This window comes from Salmo salar, chromosome ssa11 (assembly GCF_905237065.1).
Source record: "Salmo salar chromosome ssa11, Ssal_v3.1, whole genome shotgun sequence".
Classification (NCBI taxonomy): Eukaryota; Metazoa; Chordata; class Actinopteri; order Salmoniformes; family Salmonidae; genus Salmo; species Salmo salar.
In genome coordinates, this window is record NC_059452.1 from 63,462,566 (window position 1) to 63,490,353 (window position 27,788).

Consider the following 27,788-nt stretch of genomic DNA (forward strand, 5'->3'; position numbering starts at 1 on the left):
AGTATGAAAATTGAGTACTTTTTACACCACTGTACTTAAGCACATTTAGTAGTATTTTACTGGGTTACTTGAGTCATTTTACATTAAGGTATCTTTACTTTTACTCAAGTATGACAATTGAGTACTTTTTCCACCTCTGCCTAGTGTACTCTTCCCAATGCTCAAACACCACATTTTGTGTATAAATTCCAGTGGTTCCCAAGATTTATTAAAACATTTTGCTACACAAATTTACTTTAGAGTGGACAATTTCGATTGAAAATATCCCTGAGAGTCAGCGATTTGGTGTCATTTACAATTAAAAAGTACTTTATTAGTTCAAATGCATCAAAGAGGCAATCACTTCATGACAAATATACAGAGGAAAATAAAACAGGTAGATTAGACCAAGGGGAAGAGTAGGAAGAAGTTTGGTGAAGAAGAGTGGGCTGGGGATGTAAGCTTGTGCATTTGTATAAAATACCGTTATTCACATGCCAGGCATTGCCAATGGAAAATGTATCATTGCCCAGTGATATTTGGGTGGGGAAAGTAAGCAAGTTATCACATTTTTTTGTGCAGAGTAATGTACAGTTGCAGAGAGAGGCCTCTAGTGGCCAAAAGGCCGTTTTAGATGGACAGCCAACTTCATTGGCTGATTCTCTTCCCCCCCTGTTGGAAATCATGTCCAACTGGGTAATCAGGAGAGATTAGCCAATCATGAAGAAAATTGACCACTTAAAAATAGAGATTGCCTCAATGGCAGTGCCTGTGCGCTCAGACGCAATAATGGGAAATACTGTATATAGGGATGCTTTCTCTCTGTGTGTAGAGCCCATAAACAAAATAACATTACGATCAATATTATACAGCAGGCAACTACAGTAAAGGCTCAAACGGGACACTGTGTTGCAGTACTGAGACACAGTGCAATTTGTATTATGTACTAAATGCTTATATGGCACATTTTGGTCCATGTCAGTGCTTCATGTTGTAACAGGTCATATGCACACAGGTTTTGGGGGGTTTGTTGTTTGCTTGCTGTAGCAGTCTTGCAGTCTTCTTCCTCCACCACCAGGCCAGTGGGTATTTATAAGAAGTAGTCGGGGGTACGACGGGTGACATGGGGCTCCCCGCGTCGAGGTGCAGGGTCAAACTGAAGGCTGGAGGAGGACAGTAAATACAACATTAGGATGACTCCAATGAAGACCATTACAGAACTGGCACATTTGAACATTTCAGAACAATTACAATCGAGGTGATAATGGAATGTATAACTCAATTTATAATGCCAGCACTTTTACAGATCTAACAATAGGTGCCCTTCTTTGCGAGGCATTGGAAAACCTCCCTGGTCTTTGTAGTAGAATCCGTTTTTGAAATTCACTGCTCGACAAAGGGACCTTACAGATAATTGTATGTGTGGGGTACAGAGATGAGGTAGTCATTCAAAAAAATGATGTTAAACACTATTATTGCACACAGGCTTGCCATAACAAAAGGGGTTGAATACTTATTGACTCAAGACATTTCAGCTTTTAATTTGTAATTAAATTTGCACAAATTTCGAAAAACCTAATTCCACTTTGACATTACGAGGTATTGTGTGACAATACCAGTGACAAAAAATCTCATAAATCCATTCTAAATTCAAGCTGTAACAACAATATTTGGAAAAAGTCAAGGGGTGTGAATTTCTGAAGGCACTGTATATATTTTTTATTTATAATATAATCATTAAGAACTAAAAATCACCAAAATAAATGCTATACAGCTGAAAAAAACAACTATGAATTCAGCAGCATTGATAGCCATGTTTGTGCATTGATTGTTACGTGCATTGATAGTAAAAGAACACAGCATTCATGAAAAAATACATAGAATTTTGGAAAATTAGCACAAATGTTTCTCAGCCCCATAGCAGAACATGTATAATTGCAGAAAACTAGCTTGAAAACAGCCTAAAAAAAACATTTCCCCACCAGCGGTGCATTTCAATCAAACAAACTTATTGGGGATACAGGGCTATGCGTGTAGACGTACTGCAGATAAAAATAATGATGTGTCACAAATACTGTTGCATTATACAACAAATGTGCCCACTCTGGTCTTGGCACGTGCACTATAGCCAACAGCTGGCAAATACAGTGCAGGTAGGCTCCCTACACGAGATTATTAAGGACAATATTTATTTGTCAAACGGCAGCCATGCATTGATAAATAAACATCACCAGAATAAGAAAGGTGCATCAAGCTCATCACCATGCATTGATAAACAAACATCACCAGAATAAGAAAGGTGCATAAAGCTCACCACCATGCATTATCACCACTCTGTGCAGTTCATTATAACTTATTTAATCTGTAGCCTAATAAACTGCATGCTTTCCCGAGTCCTAGTGGGAGGACCACACAACATATCAAGTTTACTTCAATATGATGGTTATTATACCAATATTTGCACATAAAAGGCATTTCCACCGCCATTTCTCACTTTATACATACAAATGCCGCTCTGACGTTGCTCATCCATAAATGTATATATGCTTATTCCATTCCTTACTTAGATTTGTGTGCATTAGGTATTTGTTGTGGAATTGTTAGATATTACTTGTTAGATATTGCTGCACTGTCGTTACTAGAAGCACAAGCATTGCACTACACTCGCAATAACATCTGCTAACCATGTCAATGTGACCAATAAAATTTGATTTGAAAAGATCCCACCGTGTCGAACCAACAAATTGTCTGTCGACAGATAGGAAATGCTGGTACAATTGTATGTTTCCATCAGTCCGGTCGTGACTTTTTTAATGCATCAGGTAATTAATCTGTATGAACCGGTTGGATGGAAACCTGGTTATAAACACTTGAGTTCACCTGTCCTTAGAGCCTCAAATAACCTCAATGTCACTTACAAAGAGTATTTCAGAGTATCATCCAGTTCCATGATGGCAGCTTGGTTGCCACAGCGATAGCAGTAGTTTGGTGCACTGAAGATGGTGACAACGTTTCGGTCATGACACCAGTTGTAGCCCTGGAAAACAAAAATCAGCATCACTATAAAAAGTAAAGTGAACCTTAAATTGCTTATTCTAATCATTAGTTAGATCTTTCTGAGGACATATGCCATGTATGTATTTTAGGTACTTAAACCCTTCTCTTACAAGAAGTAGTTATATGCATACAGTACACAGCTTAATTTTCAACTCTACATTCTGGCCCTGGAATTCTGAGCCAGGTGAATTACCAGGATGCGTCCCAAATAGCAATCTATTCCCCTCAGTGCAAATTTTAAAAAGAGAGCCCTGTTCAAAAATACTGCACTACGTGCAGGATAGGGTTTCATTTTGGACACAAGCTGCCAGCTCCTCCCTCAAAGCCGGAAGTGGATAATACTATAAATAAAAACGGCGTACACAAGACTCCTGAATTATTTATCCATGTTAAACAGCTAACATTTGCACAGCAGCTGCCAGCTGAAACATCTACAGAGACATGGAGGGCACGCTAACTCAAGTGTGTGTAGGCTACTCTTACCGCGATATCTGTTCATTTTGACATCTCAAATTCAATTCCCTCTGGGCAGTCTTAACAGACCTTTAGGTTCCATGTACAGAATGGAAGTACTACAATATTTGACTTGAAACATTTAGAAAAATTGTCCTCTCTTCCATGGGGGAATTCAAATTCTAAACCATCTACAGAAGCATTTTACTCCCAGAATCACTGTAATTGCTACTTGCTTTGATACTAAAACTACACCAACCAAGTATATAAAGACACTGAGCATAAACATTAACTGCCTAAACTAAAAGCATAACTGGGGTTACCTCCATGACAAGTTGGTGGGCACGGGACACAAGGGTAAGACCGTTGGCATGGTTGAAGGTTTCCGAGATGTCCTGCCCAAAGGTGTAGCCAGCACCTCGGGGGGAGATGCCCCAGCCCCCACGGTCATCTGGGTCTGACCACAGCAGGTCACACATGGGCCCCTGAAACACACACACACACACACGAAACGCAGCCCTCAATAAATTGCCGCATAGGGATTCTGACCTTATTTAGGACGGCTTGAAGACAGATCATATTAAATATGTAATGGGCAGTAGGATTGCAAAGAAGGGAAACAGTCCTAATATTTGTCATAAGACTGCAGCCATCAATGACAATGATGCATTGGAACCTGAATAGCCTACCCCTCGAAAAGAGACGAGGGTCACGTTCATTATGGCATGACGTAGCAAAACAGACGGAAAACAAAAAGGAGCATTTCTCAGTGGACAAGTCCAGATAAGGTCTCCCTATTTTACTCCATTTGGTGCCTACTGAACACAACCTGGGGCTTGGCTCTAACACTACGGTAGGTCAACACCACCACACCATCATGCAGTCGACCTCATACCATCTGACAGCCCCTCTCGGTGCTGACAGCTAGCTAGTATCCTACCCCCACTGTCTGTGTGGTTGACTAATTAGGTCCTCTGTCAGGCAACACTGACCTCATGTGGAACTTCCTGCAGGCGATCCAGGGCCCGGATGTGATCCAGTGTGTCTATGGAGGGGGAGAGGCCACCGTGCAGGCAGAAGATCTACAGCATAGGATGAAAGGATAGACGTGATTTACCTTTACGTCACTTTGGAAAAAAGAGGGTTGTTGCCTACATGCAAATCACAAACATAATTAGGAAGGCTTCCTTTGAACTTACGCATAACATTCAATGTATGTCCCAAATTGCACCCTATTATGTACAGTTGAAGTCGGAAGTTTACATACACCTACATACGCCGAAAAAATTTAAAATCAGTTTTTCACAATTCCAGATATTTAATCCTAATAAAAATTCCTTGTCTTAGGTCAGTTAGGATCACCACTTTATTTTAAGAATGTGAAATGTCAGAATAATAGCAGAGAGAAAGGTTTATTTCTTTCATCACATTCCCAGTGGGTTAGAAGTTTACATACACTCAATTAGTATTTGGTAGCATTGCATTTAAATTGTTTAACTTGGGTCAAACATTTAAGGTAGCCTTCCACAAGCTTCCCACAATAAGTTGGGTGAATTTTGGCCCATTCCTCCTGACAGAGCTGGTGTAACTGAGTCAGGTTTGTAGGGCTTGTAGGGCTACTTGCTCGCACACACTTTTTCAGTTCTGCCCACGAATTCTCTATAGGATTGAGGTGATGGCCACTCCAATACCTTGACTTTGTTGTCATTTTTCCACAACTTTGAAAGTATGCTTGGGGTCATTGTCCATTTGGAAGACCCATTTGCGACCAAGCTTTAATTTCCTGACTGATGTCTTGAGATGTTGCTTCAATACATCCACATCATTTCCATCTTCATGATGCCATCTATTTTGCTAAGTGCACCAGACACCTCCTGCAGCAAAGCACCCCCACAACATGATGCTGCCATGTAAACTTCTGAACCACTGGAATTGTGATACAGGGAATTATAAGTGAAATAATCTGTCTGTAAACAAGTGTTGGAAAAATGATTTGTGTCATGCACAAAGTAGATGTCCTGACCGACTTGCCAAAACTATAGTTTGTTAACCTCTCTGGGGTCGGTGGATACATGCATGTTTTGTTCAATCAAGTTCATATTTATATCAAAAAACAGCTTTTTACATTAGCATGTGCCGTTCAGAACTAGCATACCCCCCGCAAACTTCCGGTGAATTTACTAAATTACTCACGATAAACGTTCACAAAAAGCATAACAGTTATTTTAAGAATTATAGATACAGAACTCCTCTATGCACTCGCTATGTCCGATTTTAAAAATAGCTTTTTGGTGAAAGCACATTTTGCAATATTCTAAGTAGATAGCCCGGCATCACAGGGTTAGCCATTTACACACCCACCAAGTTTAGCCCTCACCAAAGTCAGATTTACTATAAGAAAAATGTTATTACCTTTGCTGTTCGTCAGAATGCACTCCCAGGACTTCTACTTCAATAACAAATGTTGGTTTGGTCCCAAATAATCCATAGTTATATCCAAATAGCGGCGTTTTGTTCGTGCGTTCAAGACACTATCCGAAAGGGTAAATAAGGGTTACGCGCCCGACGCGTTTCGTGACAAAATATTTCTAAATATTCCATTTCCGTACTTCAAAGCATGTCAACCACTGTTTAAAATCAATTTTTATGCCATTTGTCTCGTAAAAAAGCGATAATATTCCGACCGGGAATCTGTGTTTTAGTACAAAGAGAGAGAAAATAAAAACATGGTGTCGCCCCGTGCACGCGCCTCAGTCTGATGGTCCTCTGATAGACCACTTAACAAGAAATGTGTGGAGTGGTTGAAAAACGAGTTTCAATGACTCCAACCTAAGTGTATGTAAACTTTCGACTACTTTTGACCACGGCCCTATGGACCCTGGTGAAAATCCGGCCCTGGTCAAAAGTAGTGCAATATAAAGGAAAAAGGATGCCATTTGGGATGCACTCAATGACATAAAATAACACCACTTTATACACTTGTGTTACCTGTTCATCGACAAGGGCCGTCAGGGGGAGATAGTCGAAGAGGTCTGTGAAGTATTTCCACACATTTGCATTGCCGTACTTCCTCAAGCACTCGTCATAGAAGCCGTACACCTGGGTGATCTGTCTGCTCTCGTGGTTCCCCCGCAGTATCGTGATGCGCTTTGGGTAACGGACCTGCGGAGCGAGAGAGAGTTTAGCTCCAAAAGCTCTAGGCCTAAAAAAACTTGATTAATGAAAAATGCCTTTACAAAGAATGTGACAGCAGCACAGTGCCACCATGTGAAAACTTAACTGCATCGTATTCAAAACCATTTACAATCATGCACTTTACGCCGCATTTGGAAAAATACATATTTTTTTCGACCAGCAAAAAGTAACGGATTATAATCGTTCCTTTTAAAACGTCTGACATGTTCACATTTTGCTCGACATCAAAATTATTTCACCAATCAGTGTGGATAGAGCAGCTTGCTATGGAGCGGGCAAGCTATTTACATGCATTGAACAGACAAGTGTGTGGCGCGAGAGAGGGTGGAGACGGAGGCTTGGCTTAAAGCGCCGGGCATCTTATGACAGGCCCACAGAATTATACCGACGGAGGAGCAGACCTTTGATCTATGAAGGAACTTAGAATGTCTTAACTTCAGAGTTAGCTTAATGTTGGACCAGAGCTAGCTAGCTAACATGCTTGTGTGTGCAGAGCGTCACCAGAATAAAAACACGTCTTACCTTTTTGTAGTTAATAAATCCAATGTGAAACATGTTAAGGATACTATAGTTAACTACCATTGAAAAGGTTAATCCATTCTTCTCCAATTAAAAACATCTCTCCCTAATTTCTGAATCACTTTGTAACATCAGGGGAGGGGCAGGTAGCCTACACACACACACTGGCCAAGATTTTCAACTGGCAGATAGAAATTTATTGAGTGACAGAGTCAGGGCTTTGTATAGGCGCTTTGTTGCGTTTTTTTTGTGGGACTGAAAAAAATGCCTGGAACGTAAAATAACGTTATTCAGTGGTTCCCATGCTTTTAAATAACTCTTCTGTTCCGGAACAATCACACTTTCGCTCCCGGTTCTGTTTCGGTTCCTCTAAAAATTACGTTATTTTCCGGTTCTGTTCCCTGAACCGGTTCCAACCCCTGATGGCAAGACAGACTTTATACCAGAAACTGAAATACTGTGGTTTCAGCCCACTCATCAAGTTCAGAGTTCACTTGCCTTTAGTGCGACAAGCAGCGAGACTGTTTCCACCGAGTAGTAGCCTCGGTCTACGTAGTCCCCCATGAACAGGTAGTTGGTGTCGGGCGACTTGCCCCCGATTCTGAAAAGCTCCATGAGGTCATGGAACTGGCCGTGCACATCTCCGCACACCGTGACGGGACAGCGTACCTCCTGCACGTTGGACTCCTTGGTCAGGATCTCTTTAGCCTGGAGAGGGGAACAAAAAGTGGATTACAGAAAACATCAGTGACTGGTGTATACAAATGTAAACATTTATTCAAGAGGGTGAATGAAAGGCTGCAAGACAAGTAGGCTGACAGAGAGGGTTCCCTCACTTCTTGCTCTTAGGAAACTTTGCAGTATTTTGTTTTTTAATGTATTATTATTTCTTACATTGTTAGCCCGTCTTTTTTTGTGTTATTACATACAGCCGGGAAGAACTACTGGATAGCAGAGCGGCGGCAACTCACCAGCACTACCAGAGTCACAACCAGGAGTACGACTTTTCCAAAGCAGATCCTTTGTTCGCACCCCCCCTGAGCAATTGAACCGATTCCAGAAGCCGATCCAAAACAACACCGGCGAAGGAGAGGTACTCGGAGTGGTGTCTAATCCGATTTAGGAGGCGCGCACCCCACTCACCGATTCCGAGTATATTACTCGCTAATGTTCAATCTCTAGATAATAAAGTTGACTAGCTCAGAGAGCTTTCCAGAGAGAGATCAGGGATTGTAAAATACTCTGCTCCACAGAAACACGGCTCTCTTGGGATATACGGTCCGAATCGGTCCAGCCAGCTGGATTCTCAGTTCATCACGCAGACAGGAATAAATATTTCTCTGGGAATAAAAAAGGGCAGGGGTGTATGTTTCATGATTAACAACTCATGGTGTAATTGTGATAACATACAGGAACTCAAGTCCTTTTGTTCACCTGACCTAGAATACCTCACCATCAAATGCCGACCGTATTATCTCCCAAAATAATTCTTATCAGTTATAGCCACGGCTGTGTATATCCCCCCTCAAGCTGTTACCAAGACAGCCCTCCAAAGAACTCCACTGGACTTTATGCAAACTGGAAACCACATATCCTGAGGCCACATTTATTGTACAGTAGCTGGGGAATTTAACAAAGCAAATTTAAGAAAAAGGATGCCGAATTTCTATCAACATATCGACTGTAGTACGTGCTGCCAAAACAGCTCCAACTTCCAGGATGCCCATAAGGCTTTCCCCTCCTTTCAGCAAATCTGACCACCACTCCATTTTGCTACTCCCTTCCAATAGGCAGAAACTCAAACAGGAAGTACCCGTGCTAAGGACTATTCAACGCTGTTCTGACCAATCGGAATCCACGCATCAAGATTGTTTTGATCACGCGGACTGGGATATGTTCCGGGTAGCTTCCGAGAATAACATTGACAAATGTGACTGAGTTTATCAGAAAGCGTATAGGAGATGTTGTACCAACAGTGACTATTAAAACCTACCCTAACCAGAAAACGTGGATAGATGGCAGCATTAGCGCCAAACTGAAAGCGCGAACAACCACATTTAGCCATGGCAAGGTGACTAGGAATATGGCACAATGCAAAGTGTAGTTATTCCCGCCACAAGGCAATCAAAACAAGGAAAAGTCTCAATTCAACCGCTCAATATGTGGCAGGGTCTACAGACAATCACAGACTATAAAAGGAAAACAAGCACACCGACGTCTTGCAACAAGGACACCGACATCTTGCTTCCAGACAAGTGAAAACACCTTCTTTGCCTGCTTTGAGGATAACACAGTGCCACCAACGCAGCCCGCTACCAAGGACTGTGGGCTCTCCTTCTCCGTGGCCGATGTGAGTAAGACATTTAAGTGTGTTAACCCTCGCAAAGCTGCCGGCCCAGACGGCATCCCTAGCCGCATCCTCAGAGCATGCAGACATATTCAATCTCTCCCTATCCCAGTCTGCAGTCCCCAAATGCTTCAAGATGGCCACCAATGTTCCTGTACCCAAGAAAGTAAATGACTATCGCCCCGTAGCACTTCTGTCATCATGAAGTGCTTTGAGAGACTAGTCAAGGATCATATCACCTCTACCTTACCTGTCACCCTAGACCCACTTCAATTTGCTTAATGCCCCAAAAGATACACAGACGATGCAATTGCCATCACATTGTACACTGCCCTATCCCATCTAGACAAGAGGAATACATATGTAAGAATGCTGTTCATTGATATTCTATAGCTCAGCATTCAACACCATAGTACCCTCCGAGCTCATCATTAAGCTCAAGGCCCTGGGACTGAACCCCGCACTGTGCAACTGGGTCCCGGACTTCCTGATGGGCCACCCCCAGGTGGTGAAGGTAGGAAACAACACCTCCACTTCGTGCACCCTCATCACTGGATCAGCGAACAGTAGTAGGCTTGATTAACAACAATGATGAGACAGCCTACAGGGAAGAGGTGAGGGCTCTGGGAGTGTGGTGCCAGAAAAAAAACCTCACTCAATGTCAACAAAACAAATGAGAAGATCGTGGACTTCAGAAAATGGCAGAGGGAGCACCCCCTATCCACATCGACGGGACCGCAGTGGAGAAGGTGGAATGCTTCAAGTTCCTTGACGTACACATCACGGACAAACTGAAACGGTCCACTCACACAGACAGTGTGGGGAAGAAGGCACAACAGCACCTCTTCAATATCAGGAGGCTGAAGAAATGTGGCTTGTCACCCAAAACGTTTACAGCTGCACAATCGAGAGCATCCTGTCGGGCTGTATCACCACTTGGTACGGCAACCACAGGGCTCTCCAGAGGGTGGTGTGGTCCGCCCAACGCATCATTGGGGGCAAACTACCTGCCCTCCAGAACACCTAAAGCACCCAATGTCACAGGAAGGCCAAAAAGATAAATCAAGGACAACAACCACCCGAGCCACTGCCTGTTCACCCCGCTATCATCCAGAAGGTGAGGTCAGTACAGGTGCATCAAAGCTGGGACTGAGAGACTGAAAAATAGCTTCTCTCTCAAAGCCATCAGACTGTTAAATAGCCATCAATAGCACAGAGGCTGCTGCCTATATATAGTGGATTTAAAAAGTCTACACACCCCTGTTAAAATGCCAGGTTTTTGTGATGTAAAATACTGAGACAAAGATAAATCATGTCAGAACTTTTTCCACCTTTAATGTGACCTATAACGTGAACAATTCAATTGAAAAACAAACAAATCTTTGAGGGGAAAAAATAAAAAACTCACAATAACCTGGTTGCATAAGTGTGCACACCCTTAAACTAATACTTTGTTGAAGCACCTTTTGATTTTATTACAGCACTCAGTCTTTTTCGGTAGGAGTCAATTAGCATGGCACATCTTGATGTGGCAATATTTGCCCACTCTTCTTTGCAAAAGCGCTCCAAATCTGTCAGATTGCGAGGACATCTCCTGTGCACAGCCCTCTTCAGATCACCCCAGAGATGTTCAATTGGATTCAGGTCTGGGCTCTGGCTGGGCCATTCCAAAACGTTAATCTTCTTCTGGTGAAGCCATGCTTTCGTGCATTTGGATGTGTGCTTTGGGTCGTTGTCGTGCTGAAAAGTTAACTTCCTCTGCATCTTCAGCTTTCTAACATAACACGCCTGAAAATTGTGTGCCAAAATTGCCTGGTATTTGGAACTGTTCATAACTCCCTCCACCCTGACTAAGGCCCCGGTTCCAGCTGAAGAAAAACAGCCCCAAAGCATGATGCTGCCACCACCATGCTTCACTGTGGGTATAGTGTTCTTTGGGTGATGTGCAGTGTTTTTGCACCAAACATACCTTTTGGAATTATGGCCAAAAAGTTCAACCTTGGTTTCATCAGACCATAACACATTTTCCCACGTGCTTTTGGGGGACTTGATGTTTGTTTTTGCAAACTTCAGCCGGGCTTGGATGTTTTTCATTGTAAGAAAAGGCTTCCATCTTGCCACCCTACCCCATAACCCATTCATATGAAGAATACGGGAGATTGTTGTCACATGTTGCATACAGCCAGTACTTGCCAGAAATTCCTTCAGTAGGTCTCTTGGAAGCCTCCTGACCAGTTTTCTCGTCTTTTCATACATTTTGGAGGGACGTCCAGTTCTTGGTAATGTCTCTGTGGTGCCATATTTTCTCCACTTGATGATGACTGTCTTCACTGTGTTCCATGGTATATGTAATGCTTTGGAAATTCTTTTGTACCCTTCTCCTGACTGATATCTTTCAACAATGAGATCCCTCTGATGCTTTGGAAGCTCTCTGCGGACCATGGCTTTTGCTCTGAGATGCAACTAGGAAAATGTCAGGAAAAATCCTACTAGAACAGCTGAACTTTATTTGTGATTAATCAGAGTCACTTTAAATGATGGCAGGTGTGTAATGACTTCTATTTAACATGAGTTTGAATGTGATTGGTTAATTCTGAACACAGCCACATCCCCAGTTATAAGAGGGTGTGCACACTTATGCAACCAGGTTATTGTAAGGTTTTTATTTTTCATTTTCCCCCCCTCGAAGATTTCAGTTTGTTTTTCAATTGAATTGTTCACATTATAGGTCACGTTAACAGTAGAAAAAGTTCTGACATGATTTCTTTGTCTCATTCTTTTACATCACAAAAACCTGGCATTTTAACAGGGGTGTGTAGACTTTTTATATCCACTATACATAGACTTCAAATCCCAGGCCACTTTAATAAATGGAACTCTAGTCACTTTAATAATGTCTACATATCTTGCATTACCCATCTCATATGTATATACTGTATCCTATATCTTATTCTATGCCACTGACATTGCTCGTCCATATATTTTTACATTCTTAATTCCATTCCTTTACTATGTTTGTGTGTATTGGGTACATTGGGGGGAAAAAGTATTTAGTCAGCCACCAATTGTGCAAGTTCTCCCACTTAAAAAGATGAGAGAGGCCTGTAATTTTCATCATAGGTACACGTCAACTATGACAGACAAAATGAGAAAAAAAATCCAGAAAATCACATTGTAGGATTTTTAATGAATTTATTTGCAAATTATGGTGGAAAATAAGTATTTGGTCACCTACAAACAAGCAAGATTTCTGGCTCTCACAGACCTGTAACAACTTCTTTAAGAGGCTCCTCTGTCCTCCACTCATTACCTGTATTAATGGCACCTGTTTGAACTTGTTATCAGTATAAAAGACACCTGTCCACAACCTCAAACAGTCACACTCCAAACTCCACTTTGGCCAAGACCAAAGAGCTGTCAAAGGACACCAGAAACAAAATTGTAGACCTGCACCAGGCTGGGAAGACTGAATCTGCAATAGGTAAGCAGCTTGGTTTGAAGAAATCAACTGTGGGAGCAATTATTAGGAAATGGAAGACATACAAGACCACTGATAATCTCCCTTGATCTGGGGCTCCACGCAAGATCTCACCCCGTGAGGTCAAAATGATCACAAGAACGGTGAGCAAAAATCCCAGAAACACACGGGGGGGATCTAGTGAATGACCTGCAGAGAGCTGGGACCAAAGTAACAAAGCCTACCATCAGTAACACACTATGCCGCCAGGGACTCAAATCCTGCAGTACCAGACGTGTCCACCTGCTTAAGCCAGTACATGTCCAGGCCCGTCTGAAGTTTGCTAGAGAGCATTTGGATGATCCAGAAGAGGATTGGGAGAATGTCATATGGTCAGATGAAACCAAAATAGAACTTTTTGGTAAAAACTCAACTCGTCGTGTTTGGAGGACAAAGAATGCTGAGTTGCATCCAAAGAACACCATACCTACTGTGAAGCATGGGGGTGGAAACATCATGCTTTGGGGCTGTTTTTCTGCAAAGGGACCAGGACGACTGATCCGTGTAAAAGAAAGAATGAATGGGGCCATGCATCTTGAGATTTTGAGTGAAAACCTCTTTCCATCAGCAAGGGCATTGAAGATGAAACGTGGCTGGGTCTTTCAGCATGACAATGATCCCAAACACACCGCCCGGGCAACGAAGGAGTGGCTTCGTAAGAAGCATTTCAAGGTCCTGGAGTGGCCTAGCCAGTCTCCAGATCTCAACCCCATAGAAAATCTTTGGAGGGAGTTGAAAGTCCGTGTTGCCCAGCGACAGCCCCAAAACATCACTGCTCTAGAGGAGATCTGCATGGCGGAATGGGCCAAAATACCAGCAACAGTGTGTGAAAACCTTGTGAAGACTTACAGAAAACGTTTGACCTGTGTCATTGCCAACAAAGGGTATATAAAAGTATTGAGAGACTTTTGTTATTGACCAAATATTTATTTTCCACCATAATTTGCAAATAAATTCATTAAAAATCCTACAATGTGATTTTCTGGAGAATTTTTTTTTTCTCATTTTGTCTGTCATAGTTGACGTGTACCTATGATGAAAATTACAGGCCTCTCTCATCTTTTTAAGTGGGAGAACTTGCACAATTGGTGGCTGACTAAATACTTTTTCCCCCCCCACTGTATATGTTGTAATTGTTAGATATTACTCCACTGTCGGTGCAAGAAGCACAAGCATTTCTGCTAAACACGTGTATGTGACCAATAAAATTGGATTTGTATGTTGTTTTTTTAACTTTGTACACTACATCAAAACACTAGCTAGAAAAGCTGCCTCGCATGCTACAAGCAAGAGTTCTATGGCACTGTGTGCTCTTTTCAAAGGATGGATCCCAGTCTCTTCAGGGCTATGGGATGGGGAGTCTGCCGGGCATTGGGTTGACAACCCAACTCGGGATGAGGAGGGCTTTTAGCGGGTGGAATAGTGGGGACCAATTGGAGGTTTACTTAGTAGCAAAGCAAATATCATGGTATAGCTATATACTTTTTATATATAGCTATATACTTTTGTGTTACCATTTAATGGTACGTTTACAAACATTATGAAAAATAGAATAGAATAGAGTTGTCTCATTATGGTAAGTGGTGAAATAAGTATAGCCAGTTATAATTGTTATGGCTTAGCAGAAAATAAAAGATGATCAGTATTTACCTGGCTAAAAGAGAAGGAATATAATATCTATTGTTTACAGGAAACTCATTCAACAATTTTAGATGAAGTTTTGTGGAAAAAGGACTGGGGGGCGAAATATATTTCTCCCATGGGCAAAGAAATTCAAAAGGGGTGATGGTATTAATTAACAGTAATTTTCATCCAAATGTGCAAATTGTCCAAACAGATCATCAAGGTAGATGGATTATTTTAAATATGTTTTTGTAACTAAACGGTCACATGGAATTTGACTGCGGTCATGATTCGTGAACGCCGGTGTGACAGTAATACGGTCACCGTAACAGCCCTATGTGTAGACTATATAGCCTTTACGGTTATAATCGGACCCTGCTGGTCATCCATGAACGTCTTTGTGTGCTCTGTCCTGTCTGATTATCCATCAGTCTGACATCAGTCAGAGAGGACGAGGGAGGGAGGAGTGGAAGGAGAGGGGAGTAGAGAAGAGGAGCATGGAGAGGAAGAGCATCTATGGGGGCAACAGCCCAGCCTGTTGTGTCTGCCCCAAGTCCCACCATTCACCCTTGCACAACCCAGCCTGGGCCTAAAGTGACATTGGCATGCGGTTTTGAAGTGTTTTTTGAAAGCAGTAGTAGGAGTGTTTTTTCCCCCACCAGATTTGGTGTTTAACCCATAAGAGTCTAAGCCCCGTCTAAGCCGGGGGATACGTTTTTTTTTTTACTAAGCTAAATGGAATTGTTTTAAGAAGGTTATACTAAGGATAATTTTGCTATTTGATTGAATTTTACGACCCCTTAAAATATTTTTTTTAGGGATACTTCATGTACATTTTTATTTGACCTTACTGCTATTAGCCCACACCAAAACATTCCAAAGGAAGGTCCTTTTGAAGTGTCTGTCCTATATTTGAGAGATACAAGATCAGGAAACATTTGCTTTTCTTGTATTTTTTTTAATACATGTATTTAACCAGTTATTTTTGGCATTAAACAGTCTATATTTATACTTCCAGTACCGGGGGCCCTTCAGACAAGTCTTGTGAGGCCTGTGGGCGTCCTAGAGAAAAACATGTACGTGAGAGTCTCACCTTTCCAAAGAGGGGTCATATTAGTGTGTAGCCCAAACTGTTCGGATGCTTCAGACAGAAGTTGGCAGATCGGGTGTACCGACTTCAGACGAGTCCCAAGACGCTTGTTGTAGAGCACCATTGTTTTCTTGAGAGTCTCATCTTTCCATAGATGTGTTTGTAGTCCATACCGTTCCGATGATCCAGTGAGAAGACCGATTTTCAAGATGTCTCATGGTCTGACAAACATCGCTCTAACTCTGTCACCTTTCAACGCAGAAATGGAAGTGTGACATAGGCGGATGCAGACGCATCCAAATCGGCCAATATTAGCTAAAAATGCCAATAGCGGCCCGATGTCTAGTTTAACGCCGATGTGCAAAACCGATGTCAAAGCTGACGTGCATACCTATATAAACGTAGATAGATGACGTAACGACGCCACAAAAAAAAAATAATACACCGCTACACAGAACGAAAGCTGAAAAATACTTTGTGCACACTGCCAACAACTAAACAAGTTAAAGTCAAGCAGTCATTTGAAAAAAAATGTTGCCCTACCGGAGTTACACATTATTGTTGATAAACAAATTTCAGCGAGACAACTCAAAGGCGAAATCCATTAACGCCAAGATAATAGAATTCATTGCCCTTGACAATCAACAGTTTTCTGTTGTGGATGATGTTGGCTTTCGGCAACTGGTCGAGCACCAAGTAGGTGCTATTTTTCAGATGTTGCCCTACCAGAGTTACACAGTATTGTTGAAACACATCCATGAGCTACTTGCGATGGCCGTCACTGCTATTAGCTTCACGACTGACATTTGGACCAGCAATGTCAGCCCCATGAGCATGCTGAGTCTGACAGTACAGTGGGTCGACGAGGATTTCGTACTGAGGAAAGCCGTATTGCATGCTCAAGAATGTGCTGGTTCTCATACCGCTGCTGCCATTTCAATGGCATTTGAGAACGTTTGAAACATGAACACACTCCTAGCTCCATTCAAACAACTGACTCGAAATAAGCTCAACTGAGTCTGCAGCAGACGTGATACCCTGTCATGGCAATGAAAACACCTGCTCAACAAAACTGCAAAAGTACTCTACAAGAGGCTGTGAACAAGGTGGCATTCTCTGAGCCTCTATTGTGTCACCACCATGCTCGATGCTAGGTACAAGGACTGCTACTTCGATGCAGACAAGAAGCAGGGTTTACGTGAAATGTTAGACACAGCTGGACAAGATGGAAACGGACACAGTGACAGTGCGCACAGAGGAAGAGGCCATGGACAGACAGAGCTGAAACTTCACTGATTGACATGTATGATGAAATCCTGGTTGCGACTGAACAAATTAACAACGTAACAACACAGCAAGTAAGTGAAAGAAATAGGTTTTGATTATGTTTTACTGGTAATGGGGACATACGTAGATGCCAACAAAATAACTTTTTGGTCAGTGTGTGTTTCAACTATTTAACTGTACTATAATACTTAACAGGCCACAAATGTTTAAATATCGGTATTGTTTTTTTGGCAAGGAAAATATTGGTATCGGACAAAAATGACATATCGGTGCATCCCTAGTAAATACATGTACTACTTCGATCCAAATTCAGCCAGAATTTCCCCAAACTACTTCAACTACTATGATAACATTTGACAGTAGGCTACTGTGAAAGCAGCAAATGCCCCAAAAAAAGTGTGGGATACAAATATGGTGTATGACTCCTTGAATGGCTACTGGCTTGCTTTCAGTGTGTACACAGGTCAGGGGGATGAAGCAACATAGCTTGGCTTAGCCTTAGTTGTCATGGAGCTCATGCGGGGCTCTCTCATCACATCACCAGGTCTATGATGACATCTTATTTTCACCCATACCTCTGGTGAGAGATCTTCTTGACACTAACACATACTATTGTGGCACAGTAAGGAACAATAGGAAGAATTCCCCCAAGGCCATTATGGAGGGCAAGCTCCACAGAGGTCAGATTCTAAAACGGCCTGTGGATAATGTTATAGTGTGCTGCTGGAGGGACAAATGAGGTGTACTTTCTATGTTCTAATAGCTCAGAGAATGACACCCTAAAACCAGTATCAAAATACAGGAACAACGTTCCGTTCAGAGCTGGTCCTGGATTTCAACAAGAAAAAAAATGGTTGGGGTTGACCATCGACCAGTTCAGGAGCTACTATAATGTTGGACACACAGCCAGGAAATAGTGGAAGTATGTGTTTTGGGGGATGCTCAAAATTGCTATTATCATGCTTACATTGTGTGGGGGACCCTGCAAAGGCCCCTTCACAGAAACCACAGGCGCATGTCCCTGAAGGCATTCAAAATGCAACTTGTGCATTCGCTTTGTGATGGATATAGTGGCAGGAAGCGGGAAGCCAAGAATGTGGCACCAGGGGGTGTAGACCGAGTTGTAACTCAATTTGAAAGCAGGCCACTCTGGTGAAGTTTAAAGGGCGCATGAGAGGGTATGCCGTGTGCATCCGGAATGGAAGCAGGGCAAAAAGTGGGAGATGTGTAGAAACCTCCTTTGGGTGCTCTATGTGTTCTGGGCCACTTTGCAGGATGGGGCCGTGCTTCCAGAAGTTCCATGACACATTGTAGGCTAAATGCAAACACTAAAGTGACAGTGTGAAATATGAATTTGTCCTATAAATCATAGGCAAAAAAAAGTAAATCTAGCCTAACAGGGAGGCAGGTAGCCTGGCGGGTAGGAGCATTGGGCCAGTAACCGAAAGGCTGCTGGATCAAATCCACGAGCTGACAAGGTAAAAATCTGTTGTTCTGCCCCTGAGCAACATGCTTCAGCAACTTCCATGACATGTTGACTAAATGCAAAGACTTGCGTGACATTCATTTTTACTACAAATATTATCAGCAAATGTGTATGTTTTAAATTAGTCTCTGAACAGTTGTGTTTATCTAATACTTGTTGCATTCTCTAAATTGTTGTCAAAGTACTATTTCTACATTTTGTGTCAGGCCTGGTCCCCACTAAATTGTATTGGGAGAGGTTATCTATATTTTGAAATTGTCTGAATAGTCATTTGCATTTTTACATTGTAACAGAAGTAAGAATCTTTGCCAATCCAATAGCCTACTTTGTGTGGGTTTTGAAATAATTTCTGAATATTGTCCTCTGGTCAATATTTTGATACATTTTTGAATATGTACAGTACCAGTCAAAAGTTTGGACACACCTACTCATTCAAGTTTTTTTTAGTTTTTGCAGTGATCTGTGAGCTGCTCTGACAGCTGGTGCTTAAAGTTAGTGAAGGAGATATGAGTCTCCAGCTTCAGTGATCAAGACTTGTAGATGACCTGGAGCCAGAGGGTTTGGCAACGAATATGAAACGAATGCCAGCAAACGAGAGCATACAGGTCGCAGTGATGGGTAGTATATGGGGCTTTGGTGACAAAACAGATGGCACTGTGATAGACTGCATCCAATTTGCTGAGTAAAGTGTTGGAGGCTATTTTGTAAATGACATCGCTGAAGTCAAAGATCAGCAGGGTAGTCAGTTTTACGAGGGTATGTTTGTCAGCATGAGTGAAGGATGCTTTGTTGCGAAATAGGAAGCCGATTCTAGATTTAATTTTGGATTGGAGATGCTTAATATGAGTCTGGAAGGAGAGATTACACTCTAACCAGACACCTAGGTATTTGTAGTTGTCCACATATTCTAGGTCAGAACCGTCCAGAGTAGTGATGCTGGACGGGTGGGAAGTTGCAGGCAGCGATCGGTTAACCTGTTGGGTCTAGGGGGCAGCATTTGCACGTCTGGATAAAAAAAATGTACCCGATTTAATCTGGTTACTAATCCTACCCAGTAACTAGAATATGCATATACTTATTATATATGGATAGAAAACACTCTAAAGTTTCTAAAACTGTTTGAATGGTGTCTGTGAGTATAACAGAACTCATTTGGCAGGCAAAACCCTGAGACATTTTCTGACAGGAAGTGGATACCTGATGTGTTGTATTGACTTTAAACCTATCCCATTGAAAAACACAGGGGTTTAGGAATATTTTGGCACTTCCTATTGCTTCCACTAGATGTCACCAGCCTTTACAAAGTGTTTTGAGTCTTCTGGAGGGAGATCTGACCGAACAAGAGCCATGGAACGATGATGTCCCATTAGACACCTGGCGCGAGTTCATGTTGGGTACCCTCGTTCCAATACGTTATAAAAGAGTATGCATTCGTCCACCTTGAATATTATTCATGTTCTGGTTAAAAAAGGCCCTAATGATTTATGCTATACAACGTTTGACATGTTTGAACGAACGGAAATATATTTTTTCCCCTCGTTCATGACGAGAAGTCCGGCTGGCTTACATCATGTGCTAACGAGACGGAGATTTTTGGACATAAATGATGAGCTTTTTTGAACAAAACTACATTCGTTATGGACCTGTGATACCTGGAAGTGACATCTGATGAAGAGAATCAAAGGTAATGGATTATTTACATAGTATTTTCGATTTTAGATCTCCCCAACATGACGTCTAGTCTGTATCGCAACGCGTATTTTTCTGGGCGCAGTGCTCAGATTATTGCAAAGTGTGATTTCCCAGTAAGGTTATTTTTAAATCTGGCAAGTTGATTGCGTTCAAGAGATGTAAATCTATAATTCTTTAAATGACAATATAATATTTTACCAATGTTTTCTAATTTTAATTATTTAATTTGTGACGCTGACTTGACTGCCGGTTATTGGAGGGAAACGATTTCCTCAACATCAATGCCATAGTAAAACGCTGTTTTTGGATATAAATATGAACTTGATAGAACTAAAAATGCATGCATTGTCTAACATAATGTCCTAGGAGTGTCATCTGATGGAGATTGTAAAAGGTTAGTGCATCATTTTAGCTGGTTTTATGGTTTTGGTGACCCTGTCTTTGACTTGACAAAACATTACACACAACTCTTGTAAATGTACTGTCCTAACATACTCTAAATTTATGCTTTCGCCGTAAAACCTTTTTGAAATCGTAAAACGTGATTAGATTAAGGAGATGTTTATCTTTCAAATGGTGTAAAATAGTTGTATTTTTGAAAAATTTGAATTTTGACATTTATTTGGATTCAAATTTGCCGCTCTTGAAATGCACCTGCTGTTGATGGAGTGCACCACGGGTGGCACGCTAGCGTCCCACCTAGCCCCAAGAGGTTAAAGAGCATGTATTTAGTTTTACTTGCAATTAAGAGCAGTTGGAGGCCACGGAAGGAGTGTTGTATGGCATTGAAGCTCGTCTAGAGCTTAGTTAACACAGTGTTCAAAGAAGGGCCAGAAGTATACAGAATGGTGTCATCTGCGTAGAGGTGGATCAGGGAATCACCAGCAGCAAGAGTGACAACATTGATGTATACAGAGAAAAGAGTCGGCCCGAGAATTGAACACTGTGGCACCCCCATAAAGACTGCCAGAGGTCCAGACAACAGGCCCTCCGATTTGACACACTGAACTCTGAGAAGTAGTTGGTGAACCAGGCGAGGCAGTCATTTGAGAAACCAAGACTGATGATTCTGACGATAAGAATGTGGTGATTGACAGAGTCGAAAGCCTTGGCCAGGTCGATGAATACAGCTGCACAGTATTGTCTCTTATCGATGGCGGTTATGATATCGTTTAGGACCTTGAGCGTGGCTGAGGTGCACCCATGACCAGCTCGGAAACCAGATTGCATAGCGGAGAAGGTACGGTGGGATTCTAAAATGGTTAGTGATCTGTTTGTTAACTTGGCTTTTGAAGACCTTAGAAAGGCCGGGAAGGATAGACATAGGTCTGTAGCAGTTTGGGTCTAGAGTGTCTACCCCTTTGAAGAGGGGAATGACCGCAGCAGCTTTCCAATCTTTGGGGATCTCAGACGATACGAAAGAGGTTGAACAGGCTAGTAATAGGGGTTGCAACAATTTTGGCTAATAATTTTATAAAGAGAGGGAGGTTAGGCAGGTTACCTTTGCTTTCTTGAGCACAGGGACTATTGTGGTCTGCTTGAAACATGTAGATATTACAGACTCAGCCTGCGGTTCAAACTGATAAAAGACATACCCTTGTCCACTTACCCTTGACTTATTCCCTTGGGGGAATCCCCATCACTATCTTGGAGGGCGGTACAAATGATTAGCCAAGCAAGGGAAGTTTGCAACGTAAGCTCCACAGCCCTCGTTTTAAGTTGAGTTTGCGAGTGTACAATTATGTTCACTCCGGGGCCTGAAACTCCCCATAATACAATTTGTGACAATTGCACAACAATTGCACAACCGCTAAGAAAAGCCTGACAAAACTTAAAAACAACATCAGAGAAGTCTACATACAATTGTAAGTAAAAACAAATGCAAATAATTTGAAATTGTGCTACTAACGCACATGAAGACACAAACATCTCATAAAAAGTAAATGTTTTTTTGGTTATCTTTTGGAAATTGTAGAAATAAAACATTTTCCTTCTGAAGTTCCAGCTCGGCAGGCTAACGTTAGCTAATTAATTTGCTAGCTATCATACAGTAGGCATATATTAATAATTATATAGTTAATATAAGTAGACATGAAATCATAATTGACTGTAACGCATATAAAGCACCTACGGTGGCTGAAAACACAGTCATCGCGGGATGAAGGAGTGACACATTTCTGGGCAAGGGCGGTGCATTTAAAAATCATTCCTTCCTCCCTCGCCCTGCAAGTGTATACTCGTCAGACGTCATGATACGTCATCAGAAGTGTCCACTTAATTTGAGGGCTGAGGGGATAGGGTGTGTCTTTTAGTGTTTGGACTGCAAGCTCGGCCAGGGAGAGAGCTATCTGACATACAAATTGTACATGTTCTCTAGTTATCGGTGAGAAGTAGGCATTGAAGAAACGCACTCAGTTGGACGTTCTTACCTTTTCGCAGAGCGTTCTCACTTGATTCTCCGACAGTTGCTTGCATTCATTCAGTTGCTCGACCCATTGGTCTAATTCCTTTGTAAAGACTTTATCGTCCATTTTGAAAACTGATCAGATAGGCTGTTTTTAGCTAACTGGTGGATATGGTGAAGTAATGAAATAACCGTTATTTCGCCCAACTTCGATGCAACTCAAGACGTCAACCGGAACTATGGATGGCGTTGTAGCTAACTTAGAACGATGCGCAGCTCTATCTATCATCGAGATAATCAGTGATTATTATCGGTACCGATATCCTCAATACAAAGTTAGCTAATCTTCCTGGTATTTGTATACACCGTGTGGCACGGCACTGTTAGTTCCCTGTCGCCCCCCTACAAAGGAAACTGGCTGTATAATGGCCGCTCTGATCGACGTCTTCTTCATCGATGAGGTTTAACGGCAGTTGGCATCCAATAAATGTTGCATTACCGCCATCTACTAGACTGGAGTATAACTCCCTTATACTTTGCTTAATTAGTTAAAAAAATATATATAATACAACAAATACCCTACCATATAACACTACACTCACAAAAAATGTAATAATATAATAATAATAAATACCCTACTCCTCTATTTAAATGAATGTAGTCCTACTTCCTTTGTAAGGATGGAACATCACCACTAAACATAATGTAACGCTTCCTTCTAATGTCAAGTCTCGCACACCCAAATACCTCTCTGCAGCTGCCAGCACAACCTTTATTTTCTGCGACTTACGTTCCATCCCTGGAGTATAGTTAATAATGCAAAAAATCCAATCTTACTGAAACAAATATCACTTGTTGGCAGTGGCGGATTTAGACATAGGCGACATGGGCAGCCACCCAGGGCGGTATCTTGCCAGGGGCGGCATGGGGCGCCAGCACCAAAAAAATATACATAAATTCCAGAATGGTGACATTTGTGCGATCGGTTTTCTATCGCTCATTTGCACGTCACGTCAATGATATCATGTCACCGTGTGGGACTGTGGGTTAATTAACCTTTTCGGAGAGGGCGCCCTGATTCAAATCAAATCAAAGTTTATTTGTCACGTGTGCCGAATACAACAGTGAAATGCTTACTTACAGGCTCTAACCAATAGTACAAAAAAGGTAAGTAAAGAAATAAAAACAACAGTAAAAAGACAATGAAAAACAGTAGCGAGGCAATAAAAGTTGTGAGGCTACATACAGACACCGGTTAGTTAGGCTGATTGAGGTAGTATGTAGATATGGTTAAAGTGACTTAGAAATATGATGAACAGAGAGTAGCAGTAGCGTAAAGAGGGGTTGGCAGGTGGCGGGACACAATGCAGATAGCCCGGTTAGCCAATGTGTGGGAGCACTGGTTGGTCGGGCCAATTGAGGTAGTATGTACATGAATGTATAGTTAAAGTAAATGTGCATATATGATAAACAGAGAGTAGCAGCAGCGTAAAAGAGGGGTTGGGGGGCACACAATGCAAGTAGTCCGGGTAGCCATTTGATTACCTGTTCAGGAGTCTTATGGCTTGGGGGTAAAAACTGTTGAGAAGACTTTTTGTCCTAGACTTGGCACTCCCGTAACACTTGCCATGCGGTAGTAGAGAGAACAGTCTATGACTGGGGTAGCTGGGGTCTTTGACAATTTTTAGGGCCTTCCTCTGACATTGCCTGGTGTAGAGGTCCTGGATGGCAGGCAGCTTAGCCCCAGTGATGTACTGTAGTGCCTTGCGGTCGGAGGCCGAGCAATTGCCATACCAGGCAGTGATGCAACCGGTCAGGATGCTCTCGATGTTGCAGCTGTAGAACCTTTTGAGGATCTCAGGACCCATGCCAAATCTTTGTAGTTTCCTGAGGGGGAATAGGCTTTGTCGTGCTTGGACCATTCTAGTTTGTGGTTGATGTGGACACCAAGGAACTTGAAGTTCTCAACCTGCTCCACTACAGCCCCGTTGATGAGAATGGGGGCGTGCTCGGTCCTCCTTTTCCTGTAGTCCACAATCATCTCTTTAGTCTTGGTTACATTGAGGGATAGCTTGTTATTCTGGCACCACTCGGCCAGGTCTCTGACCTCCTCCCTGTAGGCTGTCTCGTCGTTGTCGGTGATCAGGCTTACCACTGTTGTGTCGCCTGCAAACTTAATGATGGTGTTGGAGTCGTGCCTGGCCATGCAGTCGTGGGTGAACAGGGAGTACAGGAGGGGACTGAGCACGCACCCCTGGGAAGCTCCAGTGTTGAGGATCAGCCTGGCAGATGTGTTGCTACCTACCCTCACCACCTGGGGGCGGCCTGTCAGGAATTCCAGGATCCAGTTGCAGAGGGAGGTGTTTAGTTCCAGGATCCTTAGCTTAGTGATGAGCTTTGAGGGTACTGTGATGTTGAATGCTGAGCTGTAGTCAATGAATAGCATTCTCACATAAGTGTTCCTTTTATCCAGGTGGGAAAGGGAAGTGTGGAGTACAATAGAGATTGCATCATCTGTGGATCTGTTTGGGCGGTATGCAAATTGGATTGGGTCTAGGGTTTCTGGGATAATGGTGTTGATGTGAGCCATTACCAGCCTTTCAAAGCACATTTAGTCATCTAGGCAGGTTGGCTTTGTGTTCTTGGGCACAGAGACTATGGTTGTCTGCTTGAAACATGTTGGTATTACAGACTCAAACAGGGACATGTTGAAAATGTCAGAGAAAACACCTGCCAGTTGGTCAGCACATGCCCGGAGCACACGTCCTGGTAATCCGTCTGGCCCGCAGCCTTGTGTATGTTGATCTGTTTAAAGGTCTTACTCACGTCGGCTACGGAGAGCGTGATCACACAGTCGTCTGGAACAGCTGATGCTCTCATGCATGCCTCAGTGTTGCTTGCCTCGAAGCGAGCAAAGAAGTGATTTAGCTCGTGTCACTGGGCAGCTCACGGCTGTGCTTCCCTTTGTAGTCTGTAATAGTTTGCAAGCCCTGCCACATAAGACGAGCGTCACAGCCGGTGTAGTATGATTCAATCTTAGCCCTGTATTGAAGCTTTGCCTGTTTGATGGTTCGTCGCAGGGCATAGGGGATTTCTTATAAGCTTCCAGGTTAGAGTCCCGCTCCTTGAAAGCGGCAGCTCTACCCTTTAGCTCAGTGCGAATGTTTCCTGTAATCCATGGCTTCTGGTTGGGGTATGTACGTATAGTCACAGTGGGGACGACATCCTCGATGCACTTATTGATAAAGCCAGTGACTGATGTGGTGTACTCCTCAATGTCATCGGAAGAATCCCGGAACATGTTCCGGTCTGTGATAGCAAAACAGTCCTGTAGTTTAGCATCTGCTTCATCTGACCACTTTTTTATAGACCGAGTCACTGGTGCTTCCTGCTTAAATTTTTGCTTGTAAGCAGTAATCAGGAGGATAGAGTTGTGGTCGAATTTACCAAATGGAGGATGAGGGAGAGCTTTACACGCGTCTATGTGTGTGGAGTACAGGTGATCTAGAATTATTTTTCCCTCTGGTTGCATATTTAACATGTTGATAGAAATTTGGTAGAACTGATTAAAGTTTCCCTGCATTAAAGTCTCTGGCCACTAGGAGCGCCGCCTCTGGGTGAGTGGTTTCCTGTTTGCTTATTTCCTTATACAGCTGACTGAGTGCAGTTTTAGTGCCAGCATCTGTCTGTGGTGGTAAATAAACAGCCACGAAAAGTATAGCTGAAAACTCTCTAGGCAAGTAGTGTGGCCTGCAATTTATCACAATATACTCTACTTCAGGTGAGCAAAATCTAGAGACTTCCTTAAATTACGTGCACTAGCTGTTGTTTACAAATATGCACAGACCCCCCCCCCCCTCCCCCCTCGTCTTACCGGAGTGTGCTGTTCTATCTTGTCGGTGCAGCGTATATCCCGCTAGCTGAATATCCATGTCGTCATTCAGCCAAGATTCTGTGAAACATAGGATATTACAGTTTTTGATGTCCCATTGGTAGGATATTCGTGATCGTACCTCGTCTAATTTGTTGTCCAATGATTGCACATTGGCGAGTAGTATTGACGGTAGTGGCAGCTTTCCCACTCACCTTCTGTGGGTCCTGATGAGGCATCCGGCTCTTTGTCCTCTGTACCTGCGTCGCTTCCTCTTGCAAATAACGGGGATGTCGGCCCTGCCGGGTGTTTGGAGAATGTCCTGTGCATCTTGCTTGAGGTAGTCACCTCAAACAAGTACTTGGGAGTATGGCTAGACGGTGCACTGTCCTTCTCTCAGGACATATCAAAGCTGAAGGCTAAAGTTTAATCTAGACTTGGTTTCCTCTATCGTAATCGCTCCTCTTTCACCCCAGCTGCCAAACTAACCGTGATTCAGATGACCATCCTACCCATGCTAGATTATGGAGACATAATTTATAGATCGGCAGGTTCTTTACCATTCGGCCATCAGATTTGCCACCAATGCTCCTTATAGGACACATCACTGCACTCTATACTCCTCTGTAAACTGGTCATCTCTGTATACCTGTCGCAAGAACCACTGGTTGATGCTTATTTATAAAACACTCTTAGGCCTCACTCCCTCCTATCTGAGATATTTATTGCAGCCCTCATCCTCCACATACAACACCCGTTCTGCCAGTCACACTCTGTTAAAGCTCACCAAAGCGCACACATCCCTGGGTCGCTCCTCTTTTCAGTTTGCTGCAGCTAGCAACTGGAACGAGCTGCAACAAACACTCAAACTGAACAGTTTTATCTCAATCTCTTCACTCAAAGACTCAAACATGGACACTCTTACTGACAGTTGTGGCTGCTTTTTGTGATGTATTGTTGTTTCTACCTTCTTGACCTTTGTGCTGTTGACTGTGCCCAATAATGTTTGTACCATGTTTTGTGCTGCTACCATGTTGTGTTGCTACCATGTTGTTGTTATGTTGTGTTGCTACCGTCATGTGTTGCTGCCTTGCTATGTTGTCGTCTTAGGTCTCTCTTTATGTAGTGTTGTGTTGTCTCTCTTGTTGTGATGTGTGTTTTGTCCTATATTTATATCGTATTTATTTATTTATTTTTATCCCAGGCCCCCGTCCCCGCAGGAGGCCTTTTGCCTTTTGGTAGGCCGTCATTGTAAATAATAATTTGTA

The 27,788-nt window shown here is 42.6% G+C and overlaps 1 protein-coding gene across 1 annotated transcript; it reads right to left on the reverse strand.

Annotated features, from left to right (window-relative positions):
- Positions 1 to 291: 291 nt before the first annotated feature.
- On the reverse strand, positions 292 to 23,095 carry LOC106562890 (serine/threonine-protein phosphatase 2A catalytic subunit beta isoform). The gene is made up of 7 exons (XM_014127962.2): positions 22,675 to 23,095; positions 7,702 to 7,911; positions 6,478 to 6,651; positions 4,482 to 4,571; positions 3,813 to 3,974; positions 2,898 to 3,016; positions 292 to 1,142 (listed from the first exon to the last, which is right to left on the reverse strand). Exons 1-7 carry the CDS (start codon positions 22,774 to 22,776, stop codon positions 1,070 to 1,072), a joined length of 930 nt encoding a protein of 309 aa, XP_013983437.1. The 5' UTR covers positions 22,777 to 23,095; the 3' UTR covers positions 292 to 1,069.
- Positions 23,096 to 27,788: the final 4,693 nt, after the last annotated feature.

What these genes read in the sequence shown, in the direction of transcription:
- LOC106562890 (XM_014127962.2), bottom strand. Translation starts at nt 22,776, where the DNA reads ATGGACGATAAAGTCTTTACAAAGGAATTAGACCAATGGGTCGAGCAA. An exon ending in TGAGAACGCTCTGCGAAAAG is followed by an intron (nt 7,912 to 22,674) that starts GTAAGAACGTCC and finishes TCCCCTCTCCAG; the next exon opens with GCTAAAGAGATCCTGACCAA. An exon ending in CGCTGCTTGTCGCACTAAAG is followed by an intron (nt 6,652 to 7,701) that starts GCAAGTGAACTC and finishes CTCGCTCCGCAG; the next exon opens with GTCCGTTACCCAAAGCGCAT.